We start from the raw sequence: 17,525 nt of genomic DNA, 5'->3' as shown, positions 1-17,525 counted from the left end.
CAGGGGGTCAGGGTGTCAGGGTGTCAGGGGGTCAGGGGGTCAGCCTGCACCTCATTCAACCACAACTGTCCCTGAAAAAACTCCTCTGTGCATTTGTTTATCTTAGTTTAGAATGATACTCGTATATTTAAAGGTCATTGGGTGACGTTTGAATTCAAACAGTGAAGTAAGAGTGTGACAGTGGAAGTGGACTGAGCTGTCGTCACCTCTTGATCATGTGTTCGTAGATGAACTTGGGCATGATGGTGATGGTCATGGCGGTCGGAGAGGTGCTCAGAATATCCTTGATCTGAGAATCCTGCAATGTTCAGACAGTGACACGTCAGCAACTTTTGTACCAACAATTCATTCACTCATTCAAATGTTGCCATTAAATACAAGGATTTGTGAGGCAGTTTTTCTCCAGTGTGTTGAGCACTGAGGTTTGACGAGGTAAAACATTACTGATTTTTCCCTAAAAATGGGTTCTTGAATAATAACAATAAATATTGTCGTGTGAAATGAAGTAAATCTAACACAAACCTGCTGTTTGTTAGAGGATCGACTTTATTTACATCAGGTCATTAAACATCACCTACATCACACATTTGTGTGACGTGTGTGTTTTTGTGTTTTCTGATATTATGTTTGATTTGAATGAATCATCATAATTAACAGATCGCACATGTGAATCAGCAAGATTTGGATTATAATCTGCCTCTGCAGCAGTGATCAACAATGCACCAACTATGGCTCCAAAACCCCGTCACCACCACAAGATGGCAGCACCCTGTAATTTTATCACAGACCACAGTCTTCCTGGTTCCCTTTCTGAAGGCAATTCATTTAAAAGCCACCGGGGGGCGACTGGTTGAAAAAAAAGAACAACATTTGAATGGAATTCTATGGGAAAATGAGCTTCTCGCTAGATTTATAACATCACTAAACGTTTTCCTGAGGAGTTAATGGTGATTTTGTACATTTGATCCCATTTAGAGGGAAAGAGATGATTGTGAGTACGGCACATCGTGGACACCAGTGTGATTGACAGCTGGGAGGAGCCTGGGTGAACTTTAGGCAAAATCAAGATTCTGGAGGCTTCAAAACAACGACGTCACAGCTGGTTGCCAGTAGATTTTCTGTGCAGCGATGTGTCCCCTTATCTACAGTACATTTGATTACTGAAGCATGAAGTATGTGACGTTCTAAAAAGTGCATCAAACCAAAGGAGAAAACTTTCAGACTAGATACTCGTCCCAGGGAAAACAGGAACTACATGACTAACAGCGCCAAAGGAAAACAAACTGCAGCTGTTACGTACAAAACACTTCACATTTGAACACTAGGGACTTAGAGTTTTCTGCACTTACATTTGTTCTGCTGATATGAGTGCAGTCGTCCTGCCGCAAACTTAAAAATCAGCCACCAAACATCGTATGAGAGTCGCACGCCTCTGCTCCGACACATAAACAGTTTATACTAACAAAACAAGTGTCTGACCTTGAGTCCGATGACGTTCTGCCCGTTGATTTCACAGATGTAGTGATCGGTCACGAGGCCGTTGCGAGCAGCGGAGCCGTCCTTGACCAGCGAGGTGATTTTGCCGGACTTGTAGATGAAGCCCACGTGGCCTGAGCTGTCTTTGTGCATAGTGATGGTGCGCTGAAATGGCCTGCGCACACGCACACGCACACACACACACACACACACACACACACAAAGACAAAGGATTAGAGATCCATCGTAGCCGAGACGATACAAGAAGAAACTGCACTGAAATACATGTCTGACAAACTTAAAACCTAAATTAATTAAGTTCAAGTTGCCTTCATATAACTTACTAAGTTTAGTTTGACTTAACTCGATTCATGTTGGTATTACCAAATAAAGTCTTAAAAGGTTTGACAACCATTTTCTTTTTTCAGTGTATTTGATTGTGTTTGTGCGCTGAGTATCCAGCAGAGGGGGCCACACATTGACTAAAGCCACCACAACCACTGCAACTGCGTAACCATGGTAACTGTACATTGTCCTAAAGCAACAAAGATCAAATGACTGAATGAAAAAAACAAACAGGACACAGTGTAACGTCCTGCTCGTCAGTCCTCACCTGTCCCGGACCACAAGCTCGATGCGGGTCTCAGCTGCCACCTTCAGGGCCTTGTGGGCCTTGTCGACGCTCCAGCCGGCACAGTTCTGACTGTTGATCTGAAGGACCTGGTCCCCGAAACGCAGGCCGGCCAGCGACGCGGGGGAGTTGGCCTGCACCAGCTGAATGAACACTCCCTGTGACAGGAAGAGGAAACAGATAACCACATTTAACACGGGCAGGAAAACACAACATGGAGTTTTTCATGGTGTGTTTTGAGGACTTGGAATGGCATTATCTCTTCTTTGGTTTGTGTGTTTACTGCAGACTGAGAGTCTCATTTCAAAAATACATCCATTAACAATACACTGTTATCTAATGTATTTGCCAGCTCCTGCCCACTCTTTTAGTGCAACTGAATTATTAACTGCAGTTGCTTCCAAAGCGTCTCAGAAAGACCAGGATGGAAACTGGTCTGAGATGTTTGGACTCCGCTCTACTCAGGCGCTCGAACCCGTCACTAAAATGCATCAAACATAGGAACATTGCAACTAACCATTGTTTACAGAATCAATTCATCATCTTGATGTATTTTGTTTTGTCCACTAACCAAATTATTTCAGGTATAAAGATGTCTTTGTTCTATGGAGCAAAGAAACCAGAACATACTCACATTTAAGAAGTTGAAAAGTTCAGAGAAATTTGAGCTGCTAACTTTAACAAGTTACTATAATTGTCTAAGAAAAACAGCTCTTTTACCAGAGTGTTTTACAAAAGCTGGATAGGTTCTAGTAGTAATTAACTGAATGGCAGGAGGAAGTAATGGCCAGGTCATACTTTCCACAGCCATGAGTCATCCAAGTCCTGCTGACATGTTTCCCGTATTTTCTGTGTTCCAAAGAAGTTATTGTGAAATAATCACACTGTCTTCTCTGAATTACATCACAGCAGGGCTACAACAACTACTCCAGTAATCAATTATCATCCAACTACTAAATGAACTGCCACCCATTTTTATAATTGATGAAGCCAAGGTTTGAGTGTCATTTTTAATAATTAAAGCAAGTTCTCTCATTTTTCAGCTCCTTAAATGTGAATATTTTCTGGTTTCTTTGCTCCATAGAACAAAGAAACCATGAAAACTAAATCATGTTGGTTCCTGGACAAAACTAGACACGTAAGAGCATCATCAACTACTGAAGCTCTGTATAGTATGAACATGTTTTATCACATGACGCTCCAGATAGAGACTGAAATAAACTAAATGACAGCATCAGATGAAGCAGATTAACTCAGATCTGATCTTACGTGGTAGAGCTAAGGAAGTGGGTGTGGTCTACATGGAGGGTAATGGGTGCTAAGAACAGTTGGTTTGTGCTACATAATTAATGTAGGTTCCCGGTCAACAGTTTGGGATGCCAACTCACGTTGTCGATGGCCCTGAGTCGGAGTCCCACTTTGCCGTCCTGGTCCTTACAGAGTATGATCTCCCGCAGCCCCGGGCGGATCTCTGCCCTCCTGATGCCGACGTCTGACCCCGTCACGGGCCGCAGCATGCCCGCGACACCTGAGGTGGAGGGCAGTGCCACTTGCTGAGGAGGGACAGCAAAGTGAGGAGGGTGGAGAAAAAAGCAAAAATTAGAACATTAAAAACCAACGATACGAAGTGAGAGGATTCAAATGAATCTCCTCCTCCAACAATGAATGAGGTCAGGAACTGCTTTTGAAAAGTCCATCATCATTTAATTTATACAGGGAAGAAACTAATTAAATACATTCATGAATACACCAACCAGCCACTTTATTAGGTACACTTACTCAACATTTTACAGAGCCTTTGTTAGCAATGTTTTGACAGTGCAGCAGAGGCAAACACGCACACTCTCAGGAAAATAATCACCACTGCTGTGAAGTACAACCTTGAAAAAACTCTTGACAGAAACATTTTATCAGACCCCAGTCATGCATTTTTTCCTTCTTTTGAGTCACTGCCTTCAGGCCACAGTTACCATTATCCAGACTTGTTAAGAAAAGGGAACATCTGTACCACGAGTGAACAGCTGACTTGCTGAAAATCAAATGTTATTTAGATTGACTGAAAACTTATTTGAAGTTCCTTCAGATATTGTTCTCTATACTGTATGCTGAATGGCTGTAGTTTAACTTGTGTATTATTGTTATTGACACGTCATGACCAGTGTTGTGAACGTTACTTTAAAAAAGTAATTAGTTATAGTTTCTCACAACTTGTTCCAAAATGTAACTGAGTTAGTAACTGAATTACTCTATTACTATCTCTAATTACTATAATAAAAGTAACTCGTTACCAGGGAAAGTAACTATTTGCGTTACTGTTAAAAAAAAAGTTGCTATATGTCTTGAATTTGGATTTTTTTGTGTAGTTTTCACAAGTCAGTTGAAATGAGTAGAAAGGACAGATGTTTGTACATAACTTTCTATATCTATTGCACGTCGACAGACGGCAAGTTGTTTATCCTGCACTTCAAGTATTATCTTTGTAAGAAAAGTAAACAGTTACACCATATAAAGTGCATTTAACTCTAGCAAATTAAATCAAACTCTCTCAACCTGAGACAACAAAAGTAAACTTTTAAACACCAAAAAAGTGTGTTTGGCTCTGTAGTCTTATTCTTAATTAAATAAATCAAACTCTCAATAATCGGTGTTTTTGGCAACTAACTTTGTAGATGCGGGACATAATGTACACATTACATGTACGTTCTTGCCTTTGATCACAATGAACTTGAAGAAGTGATTTTATCGCCACAAACAATGAAAATGCCAACTTTACATCGGAATCCAGACTCGCCATCTCTGCTGCTTCATCAATTCTGTTTAGCTAGTGTGTGTGTGTGTGTGTGTGTGGCGCATATGCTGGAATGCGTGAAACGTGACTCTGCCTTGGTTAATCATAATCACTTACCTCGTTATTAACCCGCCACCTCACTAGCTGTGACCCAGGGGTGCATTGGGATTACACAGTTTATTCAATCAATGCATAGTAACGCACCGCATTTTACGTCCAGCAACGTTAACGGCGCTGTAACGACGGGAAAAGTAATTAGTTAGATTACCCCGTTACTGAAAAAATAACGCTGTTCTTTTAAACGGCGTTATTCCAAACACTGGTCATGACATGACATAACAAGTTAAAAATAGTTTCCCTGATAAAAATATATAATGATAGAAAAGTGTGGGGACAGTTTCCTATCATTATTTTCTCAGTATCACATGAAAGCATGGATCCACCCTGTCAGTTCTGACTGGTGGCAGTGGTCTAATGGTGTGGGGGGGGTTTTCTTGGCATATTTTCAGCCCCTGAGCAGCATAATCTCCTGCTGGAACTACTTCCGGCAGGAAAGCATGTCATTTTACAAATCTGCAATCAGCTCAAGCTTGTTTTTTGAACATGACAAAGAGTCCACTGTACTGAAATGGTCTCCACACAGTCACCAGATCTCAATCCAATGGACAAAGCACCTTTGGGATGTGGTGGGCGAGGAGAATTGCATCACGGATGAGCAGCTGACAAACATGGACCGAAAACTCTGAGGAATGTTTCCAGTACCTTGTTGAATCGATGAATGGCCGTTCCAATGGGTCAAACCCTGTACTAACATGGTGTACCTAATACACTGACTGATGAGTGTATCAATAAAAAGCTGCAAGCACGGATGGTTGAATATCAGCTGACAAGCTCAGGTCCTGCAAGAGCCTTGACATCTGCAGGATGCACACACACACACACACACACAGAAGTGCAGGGGAGTGAAGAGCTCACACCCTCACACCCTCCCACACACAGCTCCAGGCCTGTGGTGAGTCACAACTGTGGCTCTCCACAAACCAAGCACTGAACATTGTGTTTTCATACATCGACAGATCAAGCCTCATTCAGTCTAAACTCATTTATTTTCTGTCCATTTGGAGGCAGAGGACACATGCAGAGCATTATGGTTATATACAATATATTTGTGGTCATCATTATTACAGCTGTCACTCCTTCAGATATCAGTTCAAACCTGACGTTACTTCACACCTGCTTTAAACAATGTGAAGTAATCACCAAGTCATCCAGCAGGCGGTGCAATAAGCACAGCTTGGTCCACATTATAGTCTCTTTGCTCATTAAGAGAAGACAACAGTGATGTTGTGTTGGTGTGTGTCAACAGTCGAGGACAAAAACAAGCCAGAGTGTCCTCCTGAGCACCAAATCCTGACATTAAATCAAACAAAAGCAGAATGTGGCTAATATTTCTGGTTCTATACCAGAGATCGCAATCGAGCAAATAAACTGCCCAATGTTCATAAAATTTGTAGGAAAATCCTTACATTTTCAGCCATGGGCACCAGGGCCAGGTTCCTCTGGACTTCATCACTGTTGATGGCCAGGCCCATGTAGCTGCCCAGCTCCTCCAGATTTGGGTACAAGCCTGGGACAAACGGAGATTTGGGTAGAAAAGGACGTGAGCCACGAGAAGACATTTGTTGTGGGGAGCAGATGTAGGGAAATGGAAATGGAAGCCAGATGGTCAGAGAAGAGGGAGGAGAAAGAGAGAACTTGTTAAGCATTAGTGTACATGGTAATACAAATGTAGAATTGATGAAAGATCATATGTATAATTATTCATTAGGTAAGCCTTTTGTAATTATTCTCCTGTAATCAGATGTGGGTCAACCGTTTTATTGACTCATTATTCAGTGATTTTCCTTGTTTCGACAAGAACATGGATGGAGTCACTTTAACCAAACATGAACTCAGCCCAAAAAAAAGACAACTGAAAATGAGGGAGATCATGAGTCATCATGCACTACTCCTACACTTCAAAAATGAAGTTATATAAAAAACAAAAAATGAATGTGTGTTTCTTTATTTCAAGTTAAAGCCTTGTCATTTCTGTTACTCAACCTGTTTTTTTCCCTCATTTTTGTGCTCCTCACCTTCTCTTTCATATATATATACCATTCACGTATAGATGTATTTAATGTAAATCATTCTAGGTTTCTTACGTGTGACTGATTGTGTGAGGCAGTGACAAATGTGGTGCGCTGCATTTACAAAAGTCAGAACTCAGAGTGAGAGTCATTCTAGTCGAGAAGTTGGAAAATAACACGGGCACAAACGCATCTCGGGCTAGCCATTGTTAGCAATATCAGTTGATAACGACATCTACATGCTACTTTTGCACACAGAAACAGTGTAGTGACATGTCCATGGATAAAAACTGAACAATACTATGTGTACGAATGACTTAATGTGAAACACAACTGCAATAAACAGTAAATGTAGCAGAGAGTTTTGACGACTGACCCGAGTGGCAGCCATCTCAGAATCCTAATATATATATATGTACAGTATATACGTGTGTGTGTGTGTAACATGTGTTCATGTTCATACACATAAAGACACATAACTGTTCCTCCTTCTGTCTTATTTTAGTTGTTTTTTTTAGAATCATTGAAGCTATTTCATTCATTTTCACATAACCGTAACAGATGGAGATTGAAAGTGAAAGTGAAAATTATCATAAGAAGAGAGGGGAATATACACCGCCTGGCCAAAAAACAAAGTCACCACCTGGATTTAACTAAGCAAATAGGTAAGGGGTTGCTGCAGTTGGTCAGGTCTAGGTTCAGCAACTTTATGTGCCCAAAGAATGAGGTTAGCTTATGGAAACAATGCCACAGTGAATGAGTGCCGTAATCAAAGCTAAAGGCGCTCCAACCACGTGACGTCTTAAATAAGGAACCTTTATGAACATGTCTGTCACCCAAATTGAAAACAAAGCTTTTTGACACATTTAAATATGCGGCACAAGTTCTCAAAACATACGAGTCCTGGTGAAGCTCTAGCAGACAGAGAAGGAGGCAACTGCTCTGACAAACATGTGGCAGCTTGTTCCACCGTCAGGGAACTACAATTAGCAACAGTCTGAGCTGTGAGTTTCTAGGATGAAGGGATGGTAGTGGGGGGGAATGTTCATTGGAGGATGGTAGAGGGCTGTGGTCCGGCACTGATGTCAACCAGGTCGTCTCCTCTCACCTCACGCTCGCTTTCTCTCCTCACCAACAGGAAAATGTACTCCTCTTACCACGCCTCCTCCCTTTTTAATCAACAACTCCTCCTCCTCCTCCTCCTCTCTGTCTCATCATGCCCTATCCCTTCAGAGACTGCCAGAGCTGGTCTCCATAGTAACTTTGGCCTGGACTGCTGAGGTAAAAACAAAAGCCCAAAAGACTCTGAATCCAAGCAGAGAAAAGAGAAACGAGTCGGAGAGTGAAAAAGAAGAAGAAAAGTTGTCTTCTCCAAACTCTAATGGGCACCCTGCTCATCTTTTACCCATTCTTATTCTTTGCTTGGAGCCTAATTCAGTGCCTGGTTTGCAGACTTTCACATGAAGCCTATGAGTTTAAATACAAAGAGAGAGAGAGACATAAATGAAAAGTCACAAACACAGAGGGGAATAAGTGAGGGGTTCTGTGAAGGTATTTTTGCAAAAAGTTAAAGAGCAAGTTTTCCCAGAGTGTAAGTAATGGAGGAATAAGACGTTCCTCTCAACAGCGCAGTATAGATGACACTCACTTGATCCTGACATCCCAGCAATAGCAGCCTGAGGCTGGTAGGTTCCCTCGGTGATGGCTGGCATGGCGGTGGGCGCCTGGGCAATCTGGGCCTGGGCCTACACGTACATGCAGCAGTCAGTGGAGGATGGGCAGTTGTCATCAATACAATACAGATGAGTAAGAAGTTTTTACATGTTATTGGATCCATCCACACTTCTAGTTTTTAGTTTTAAACACATCACACCTGTTACTGTTTCAGAGTTTTTGAGCCCTTGAGACAAATATGAATGTTTTGTATTTACTTCATGACTGATGATTCTTGTCAAGCACAGCTCTACTTCCATCACTGAATAAGAGGTGCTATTAACAATTTCTGTCAGAAAAAGTTTCAAAAAATCGAACGGAGTTTTCTCTCCACTGATGCCGAGTGTTTGCTCATTTTGTGAATTGTTGTTGTGCTCTCTCCATTATGTCGTCTATGTTGTGATTGGCGCTATACAAATAAAATTGAATTAAAATTGAATTATATATGAACTTAAGCGTAACCCACATTTTAGAAACCGTTTCATTTGTGCTAGTGATGTGCGGCTAAGAAAGCTGTAAACTTGGGAAACCTTTAATTTACATATTTTTAGGCTTTATATATATGTTATTACAGCACTACAATTATCAGGAGGTCTGACTGTTCTGGCTGCTGATGTTACTTTTTCCACATCCCGCCACGGGTGAAGGAAGAGGTTAAATAAATAGACAAAATAAACTGAAATATTATTCACAATTTATTTGTTGGGCAGAGGAAAAACCTTTCTTAATAATTTGACACTTATTCTCACAAGAGACAAACAAATGTCTTGAACACCTTGAACAAAAAAAGCCCCCGCTTACAAAATGTATTTGTCTACATGTATGGCTGCACTGTGCTGCACGCCTTAATTAAAAAATAAAACACTGTGTGACTGAGAGGGTTGAGGTAGGGAGCGAGGAAAAGGTGACAACAAGTGGTTCATAGTTTATTTATAATGGTGCCTCCTTTACCGGATTTTGACCGACCTGACCCTAACGTGCTGTATTGTCCTGGCAACGACAGAAAGGTTAGGACGAAACTGAGTGAGGACGTTGGGCTAGTACAAAATTATAAGAAAACGTGTTTGTTGGTGGTACTTTCCTATGAGTGTAACTAGCTTACACTTAGCAGTACTTAGTAGTAGTCGCCCATAGCTGCATGAGGAACCTTCAAAGCAGTCGACCTCTTAAAAAGCACTTTTGATAACGTGACAGTAGATGTGTCACACTCTCTCACATTATACATCAACTTACATTTTTATTAACGCTCCAGCTACACACGTGAGACGTTATACAACACAAGTAAAAAGCAGCTATTAAAGAAGTGGCAACAAAAACTTACCCTGATGACCTTGTCGACCTTTAGGTCCTCGAGAGAAGGATACAGAGACATCCTAAAGAGAGAAGACAAACAACAGTGAGTGGAGGACCTTCAGAGAGCTTCGACAGCCCAGTCAGATCTGCCTCAGCAGCAGACCACTCAGCAGGATACACTCATGTTACCCCACTGTCATCCATTAACTTTAGACTCCATTAGGCTGCATTTTACATTAACACAGCATCCAAAGATGTTTTACTATCGAGAATCAAAAACAGGAGAATGCTGAAGGTGCATTTGTCAGATAATATTTGAGTCCAAGAGAATAAATAAGCACAAACAGGCTCTCACATGAAAGACTCAGCGTCTACATTCAGGTTATTTTACTCCTCAATGACAATAAACTGAATAGATTTCATTTTGTGGCCAAAAGACACCATTTTTTTGCAACTTGGATTAACAGAGAAAATAATCATCAACAGATGAATCAGTTTTGAAAATAATCTTTAGTTGCAATAGTCCCTAGATTAGAACAGCAGTGGTTAGGTGAAATCAACAATGGACATTAACTGGAATATGTGAATTCTGGAAATGCTGACTCAACATTCCTAACTAATTAAAGTATAATTTATTTTCTTTCTCTTCTGCTTGACTACTGCCCAACCTTATGCACAGCTATGACTACATACAGTGTCACAAACATGCTGATCACCTAATGCTCAAATAGCCTAAAAAACAAAACAAAAAGGCATTTAGCATTGGCAACAACTTTTTACAAAATGCCATAACACATCACATAACTTCACCCTGGCATCCCACTTTCAGTGCAACTCTACTCATTCACATTCTGTGTGTGCGTTTACTGTTTTTTTAATGCTTTGCTTTGGTGTTTTAAGTCAGTTCTTCTAAGCCTGTATTCTTATATATATTCTTTTCTTTCTTACAAGCCCCCAAAGCACTTGGGCTGAATTTGTGCAGTGACTGAACGTTGCAGCAAACCTGTGGACGGAGGATAAGTATGTTATGCAACTGTACTTCCTCCCTGTTGCTGGGCTGTGAGTTGTTGAAACTTGATGTAATTAAATGCAGAAGTGGTTAAACCTGTACCTGTGCACAAGTAAACATGGGTGGAGTTTTCCAGACAGGAGACAGCAGAGTCAATGGCTCTCAGTGCAGAGAAGTGCCAACCAAAACTAGACTCATCATCACAGCAAACAAAACAAGAACTAGCTTGATGCAGGAAGAGGAAATTGAAGACAACAGTCACTCAGGCATTACTCCCATAGTACAAAATAAAAACAGCTAGTAAAAACCATATACTGTATGTTGTACATTTACATTTGCATTTGCACAATGTACATGCAGTTGAAGATTTTGAGGAACATACACTGCTCACTCCATTTTTGTTTGTGTGGTCAAAAACAGAGTAGTTTTAAAACAATGGCACAGTTATACAGATTTGTTCCTCAAAATGTTCAACTGCATGTACATGTGCAAATGTAAATGACTTGACTATTAGCTATGAACAAGAAGCTCCACGAATGCTAACTTTCAGTTTCACCTCACAGTAAGAGTCATAACAGAAATCCCTCCTCCTTAATTTTACATTTTAATTGGTTTTAACTGCACACAGACCAGTTAGTGATAGTGAATTTGACCCCTGCATTTACGCCATCCTTTCTGTGCACTAACCAGGCACAGGAGCAGTGGGCAGTACTTATCTACGGCCGGAGAGCAAGGGGGGTTGTGTACCTTGCTGAGGGGCACCTCAGCCCTTGACCAGATCCTCTAGTTACACGCACAGTTCCCTTCTGCTTGACTGGGGGGCTGCCCATTAAAAAAGACAATAGTCTCACTGGGGCACACATGCTTCAAACCACCAAGGATGGGACTTGAACCAACAACCCCTGGCTTGGAGGCCAGTGTCGTAGCCATTAGGCCACTGGAGCCTGATGAACTAACGCTAATAACGTGTATGACGCAGATCGTGGGTTGTTGTTTTTTTTAACACCATTTTCAGAATATGAAATCAGATGTTATTCCATGAAAATGTGGAAGTGTGGATGTACCAACAATCCTAAGAAAACTCGGGTGTGTCTCTTGTGTGATTCATTAAAGTTATATACTCATTGTGTAAAAAGCAGCTGACTCTGCCTCAACTCAGTGTCAGTTCAATGCTCTAATGCTCTACTTCCTCTTCTTTTAAACATCAATTTCCATGTATCTGTTTGACTTGAAACCCTTTAAACTTGAAACTTTAAATGTCTTTCCCACAGTAAAAATAAAACCTATTTTAAGCAACACAAGAGCAAACTAAGTTGAAGTGAATTAACCATAATAAATAGGGGTACTAAATGTTGTTGTAGTCATAAATACAGCCCAGTGTATCAGAATGATCGATCCATAAAATACTAAAGACAAAAAAACATAAGACTTATCTACTTTATAATGGAAAAAGCGATAAGGATTTAAGTGTCACTGATTCATCAGCTACCTTCTTCACCACACTGTGACAACTCCATGTCACCATCACAAGACATGTATAAACATTCCCTTTCTTTGAAAGGAGAAGAGAAAAAGTGACAAGGATGGCAGGAACACAAAATTCAGACAGATCTTAAAAACAATTGCTGACATGACATGATCATTTAGTAATTGGCCAATCATTGCAGCCCTGGACATACTGTGTATATATACAGATTCCAGCCAATTGAGGTGAAAACTTGACAGTGGGGACGCCATAGTGGCAATTTCCAGGCAATAACAGAAGATAATTGTGTCTAATATTCACTTTTTTCCCCAATGATATAAATGTGTCTTTCAAGTATTTAGCGGTTTGTTATATCCATGAAGTAAGTCTGCAAAACACAGTGATTTGTCGACAGATCAAATACTTTCCGTATGTTTTACGGCAGTGAAAAGGGTAAATAGATTTTAAAATGACTTGTTAACTTGTCATGGTAAAACTAGATATTGTCTGGAATTAAGTGAACTAACATTGAAATATTGTAGTTTTGCAAAGTGTGTAGGCCAATAGAGTAGAACAGGAGTGTACCATTATAAGTACAGTATTCACTGTATGAGTTGATAAGTTAAGAAAATTATGAGCAATAAATAGTAAGTCAGAACAAGTGTAAATAATAATGAATTTGTTCAGGTTTTCTCATGATGTTAGTTGTTGTTGTTAGAAACAGAAGGTTTTTTACAATTCCTGATGACAATTAGTTATTTACTTTAGTATTAAGACGTTAGCAGTGATAACAGCCTATCCATCAAAATTATATCACATACCCTTAAATATATGAACTTATTGAAATCGTTCAAGAAATACAGATGTTACAGATCAAATTGCTTCTCCTTGGTTTATTTCAATTTGGTTCTATTCTGGTTTTGTTTGGGACTCACATAGTGTCAATGTTGATGCATGATTCAGGGGCCAACGTAGTGTCAACATATGGTGGTTGAAAGTTTGTGACTAAACCCCGCCGTAATGCATGTACGCAAACATTTAATTTGACACCAGGAAGCTATAACAGTATGTTTTCCCTTATGTAACCAGAATTTCTCCCAACCACAATCACATTACTGCGACATCTCACTCTCCCAGCTACTCCAGCCGCCACTCTATTCTGATATTCTCAGTCCTCCTCAAAGACAAGTGCAGCATTGTGTCAGAGGACACAGAGGGGCATTTCAATACCTTCTACTGTTTACTTTTCAGCTGTGTTTGTTTGCTCCCTTTATTAACCCCCACCCCCACCATCATCCCCACCAACATGCTTGGACTAAGCCTGGAAACAATAGTAATTGGAAGGCTGACATACTCAAATCCTCGCAGTTACTTCTGCGACTAAAACTCAGATGTAGGGAACAAGTGACATTCTATGACGTGAAAAATGGTAAAACTTCACGTGGGAGCGCACAAACAAGTGTTTTACGGCAATATATATATCGCAGCCGAGCTGCTTTGCTCCTCCTGAGGCCTCAAAGTTTGTGTAGCCAGCAAAGTGAACGCTTTTGTGGAGAAACTGAAATAGGACAGAGCGGACTAACTTCAGCAAACCTGAACGAATTGGTTAGATACAAGAATGTGTCCTTGGTGGAGACTTGTTCCGGTCTATTGACATGGTTGGGAAAGAGACAGAGGGTGTGGGAAGACGGGGGAGGAGGAGGAGGACTGATGACGGTAAAAAAAACAAAACACAAGTGATCCAAATGATCCCCCTCTTAATGTACGTTAATATTTTACATTATTTGCATGAGCTCAGATGCTAAACGTTGGATTTCCTGTTTTGCCCGTTTGTATGCACGTTTATGCCTGAATGAAAACAGCAAAAAATAAACAACCAAGAAATATCAAATTTCTTTTTAGGCTTGAAGAAGGTGGAAAAGTTGATGAACTTATAAAAGGAAAATGTAAATAAGTGCTATGGAAACAGATTAAAGAAATTAAGGATGATGTACTCCAGCTTCCACATTTCACTGAGTGGAAAAATTGCAGAATTGGCCGATGAAAGGAGGTACTGTGTGTGAGGACTGCTGAAGAAACCACAAAATTCCTCAATTTGGGACAAGAAGCAAATTTACTACAATAAAAGATAGACAACACTATCACGTATCAACAGGTACTGGTGCTATATATTTACATAATCAACCTGCACCTTCTAATCTTAAGCGACAAACCAGTCTTTATATTTTGCCGCACCTACTTACTGCTGATTTCATTGAACTAACACTATATTTGCTAAAAGGGATAGTTCAGGTTTTTTGAAGTGTTGTTAGAGTTATTGACATATTATCAACACTGGCGTTGCCATGCATTGCTGCTAAGTGTCTGCAGTCATTTCCATGAACCAACCTGAGATGTGGACACTGGCCTTTACTGATAACATGGCTGCCAACAGCCATATAAAAAACAGCATCATTATTATTATCCCAATGAGGACAATAAAATATCTATCTAAACTATCTCGCCACTAGACAGCCTTTTCTGGCTGGAAATTGAAGTTTGTAGACTGCACCAAAGTCTAGAGAAAATCAGTCATTTTACTTAACAGACCACAAGAGCTGTTCATCCACCGCTGCCTCCATTAGTATGTTCAAAACGTGACATGTTGTGATTTCAGAGTTCAGAAATTCTTTATTCAGATTAATCTAAGTGACACAAGTGAATCACATGTCACAGCCACCTGTCCACATGAATTTATCATGTGCACATAACCTCCTGAGCTAAAAATGCAGATTTTCTTGTTGAAATCTGGTAAGGGAGAGTGAGTCATTTAGAACTAAAATCAGAAATACTGTTCTTCTGTATATACCAGGGTATGTTATCGGAATGCAGCTGAGGGATTTTTAATATCGGATATGTCCAGGGGGTGGGGTGGCTCAGTGGTTAAGACCGGTACCCTGTGTGCGAAAGACATCATGGTGACAATGGTTGCAAGTTCGACTCCACCCCTGGCTGATTCCATTGTAAGTCGCTTTGGATAAAAGCGCCTGCTAAATAATGTCATAACGTCCTCTATATGGGGATAAAATATGTTTGGGTAGTGGGAGGTGTATAACAGGTCAGCACATGGCCAAGAAGAAAGGAATTGGGCTTGTACCTGGAAGATTGTTGCTCCCATTCCCCCATTTCTGTGTTCACTACTCGTGTGTAATTAGGATGGGTTAAATACAGAAGACAAATCACAAATTCTGTGCAAAAAATTAGATTCTAAATTCTGTGAGTGTAGCTGGTGTTCTACCACTGCATTTGATCATAGGTTGTAACGGTGGTGCGTAATATTTTCTCAAGTAAAAGTAAAAATGTCAGTTAACGTCTCGCCACAGAGGGCAGTTTAACAGCGAGACCCCACACACACAACTACACAACCTGAACTATCCCTTTAACAGAACAGGCTCGTGCACGTAGATTTTACTGTTAGCAGACAGACAACATCATAGTTTTGTCCTGTAAACACGCAGGTTGTTGTTGTTACGCTGTTGTTACGCTAACAACACAGCAAGTCCACTCGGGCTTGATAAGATACTACGCAGGTATTAAAACACTTTAGCTTAATTACAGAACACGAGGCCTTTGTTTAACGCTGCAATATTAAAGATTAAGTAAGCATATGTGTGTGTGTGTGTGTGTGTGTTGTTTTAAAGTGGTATAGCAGCTGTGACTGTGTCATTCTGTCTCATTAGCGCTGTTAGCTAACGTCATTAAAAATTAACCAGAGGGCTATTAGCTCACGAAGTAGTGAAATAAATAAATACTATGACACGTAAACAGACACACGCGTGAAACGAACACACACTGTTTAAAACTAAACTATATGAATAAAGAGATGAGGCATATTAAAGCAGATCGTTTTAGTTCCGACACTAGCGCAGAAAGCGCTAACATTAGCCGTAACGTTAGCTCTTTAGGTAAACGAAACCTGGAGGAGACCGTTAGCCGCCGTTAGCCGCCGCTTTGGTCAAAGACAACTCACCTTTAGTGTCGCTGTTTTTTTTTCAAACAGTCGTAGAAAGCCTCGTGAATAGCAGACAGCGGAGTTCGCCTGTCAGTACGTTTGTGCCTTTTCGCCTTTTCCTCGCCTTCGCTGTTGTGATTGTGTCTTTTAGTCGACGTCCAGACAGCAGTGACTGAGGGGGGAATTCTGGAAAATGATGTCACTGTTGGCTTCCTAGTCACAGTATCCACGTCAATCAACGTTGACGTCGTAAGCCACGCCCCTCGCGGTCACATGAGCCTTTGCAGCCTGGACCTTAGTGGCCCTCATTAAACTGTAAGAGTCCAACATATAGGACAGTCTTACATAAAGTGCCTTAAAGGGGAGATACTTGAGTAAATGTACAAGTATCTGACCAGAAAATGCCTTTGGTAAGAATTTGAAGTCACTTTTTGTAAAATATTACTTGAGTAATTAGTCTTAAAGTATATGACATTTACTGTACTTAAGTATCAAAAGTAATTGTATTAAAACAAGTGAGGAGTTAAGATTCAGCCTTGGTAGTCCAGTGGTGTGGGGAGTTCAAGTCCATATGTGTCCCTGAGTTAGACAGCTGCATGTGTGAATAGTGTTAAGCAGCTCACAATAATCATTTCATACTATGGATTAGTAGATTAAAAAATTGGGCTTTTCACTGTGTAGACCAACTTTGTTGTGTTACCGACACATTTTAGTATCAAATAAAAATGACCAGGTACCAAAGAATAATCTCTACAGAGCCCCTAAAATGACATCGGAAACAAAAAAACAACTAAACGTTTTTAGTGCGCACCAGAAAGTATCTCGTGAGCACCAGAAAGTATCTGGTGCTCACCAGAAAGTATCTCGTGAGCACCAGAAAGTATCTTGTGCTCACCAGAAAGTATCTGGTGCTCACCAGAAAGTATCTTGTGAGCACCAGAAAGTATCTCGTGCTCACCAGAAAGTATCTCATGAGCACCAGAAAGTATCTCATGAGCACCAGAAAGTATCTCGTGCTCACCAGAAAGTA

General features: G+C 40.6%; 1 protein-coding gene across 1 annotated transcript; it reads right to left on the bottom strand.

Annotated features, from left to right (window-relative positions):
* Positions 1–47: 47 nt before the first annotated feature.
* Positions 48–16,712, bottom strand: sdcbp2 (syndecan binding protein (syntenin) 2). Its single transcript, XM_044038883.1, has 8 exons — positions 16,514–16,712; positions 10,059–10,110; positions 8,673–8,769; positions 6,422–6,522; positions 3,496–3,660; positions 2,090–2,265; positions 1,480–1,651; positions 48–298 (listed from the first exon to the last, which is right to left on the bottom strand). Exons 2-8 carry the CDS (start codon positions 10,107–10,109, stop codon positions 203–205), a joined length of 858 nt encoding a protein of 285 aa, XP_043894818.1. The 5' UTR covers position 10,110; positions 16,514–16,712; the 3' UTR covers positions 48–202.
* Positions 16,713–17,525: the final 813 nt, after the last annotated feature.

Source organism: Solea senegalensis, linkage group LG11, assembly GCF_019176455.1.
Source record: "Solea senegalensis isolate Sse05_10M linkage group LG11, IFAPA_SoseM_1, whole genome shotgun sequence".
NCBI classification, from domain to species: Eukaryota; Metazoa; Chordata; class Actinopteri; order Pleuronectiformes; family Soleidae; genus Solea; species Solea senegalensis.
The sequence above is the reverse complement of the archived record's forward strand: the minus strand, read 5'-3'. Positions and strand labels throughout refer to the sequence as shown.

Bases quoted from the DNA above. Each gene is read 5' to 3' on its own strand.
- sdcbp2 (XM_044038883.1), bottom strand. From the start codon at position 10,109: ATGTCTCTGTATCCTTCTCTCGAGGACCTAAAGGTCGACAAGGTCATC. The intron at 8,770-10,058 runs GTAAGTTTTTGT...ATGTACGTGTAG, and splicing joins AGGTCGACAAGGTCATCAGG to GCCCAGGCCCAGATTGCCCA. The intron at 6,523-8,672 runs GTGAGTGTCATC...CGTTTGTCCCAG, and splicing joins TGCTGGGATGTCAGGATCAA to GCTTGTACCCAAATCTGGAG.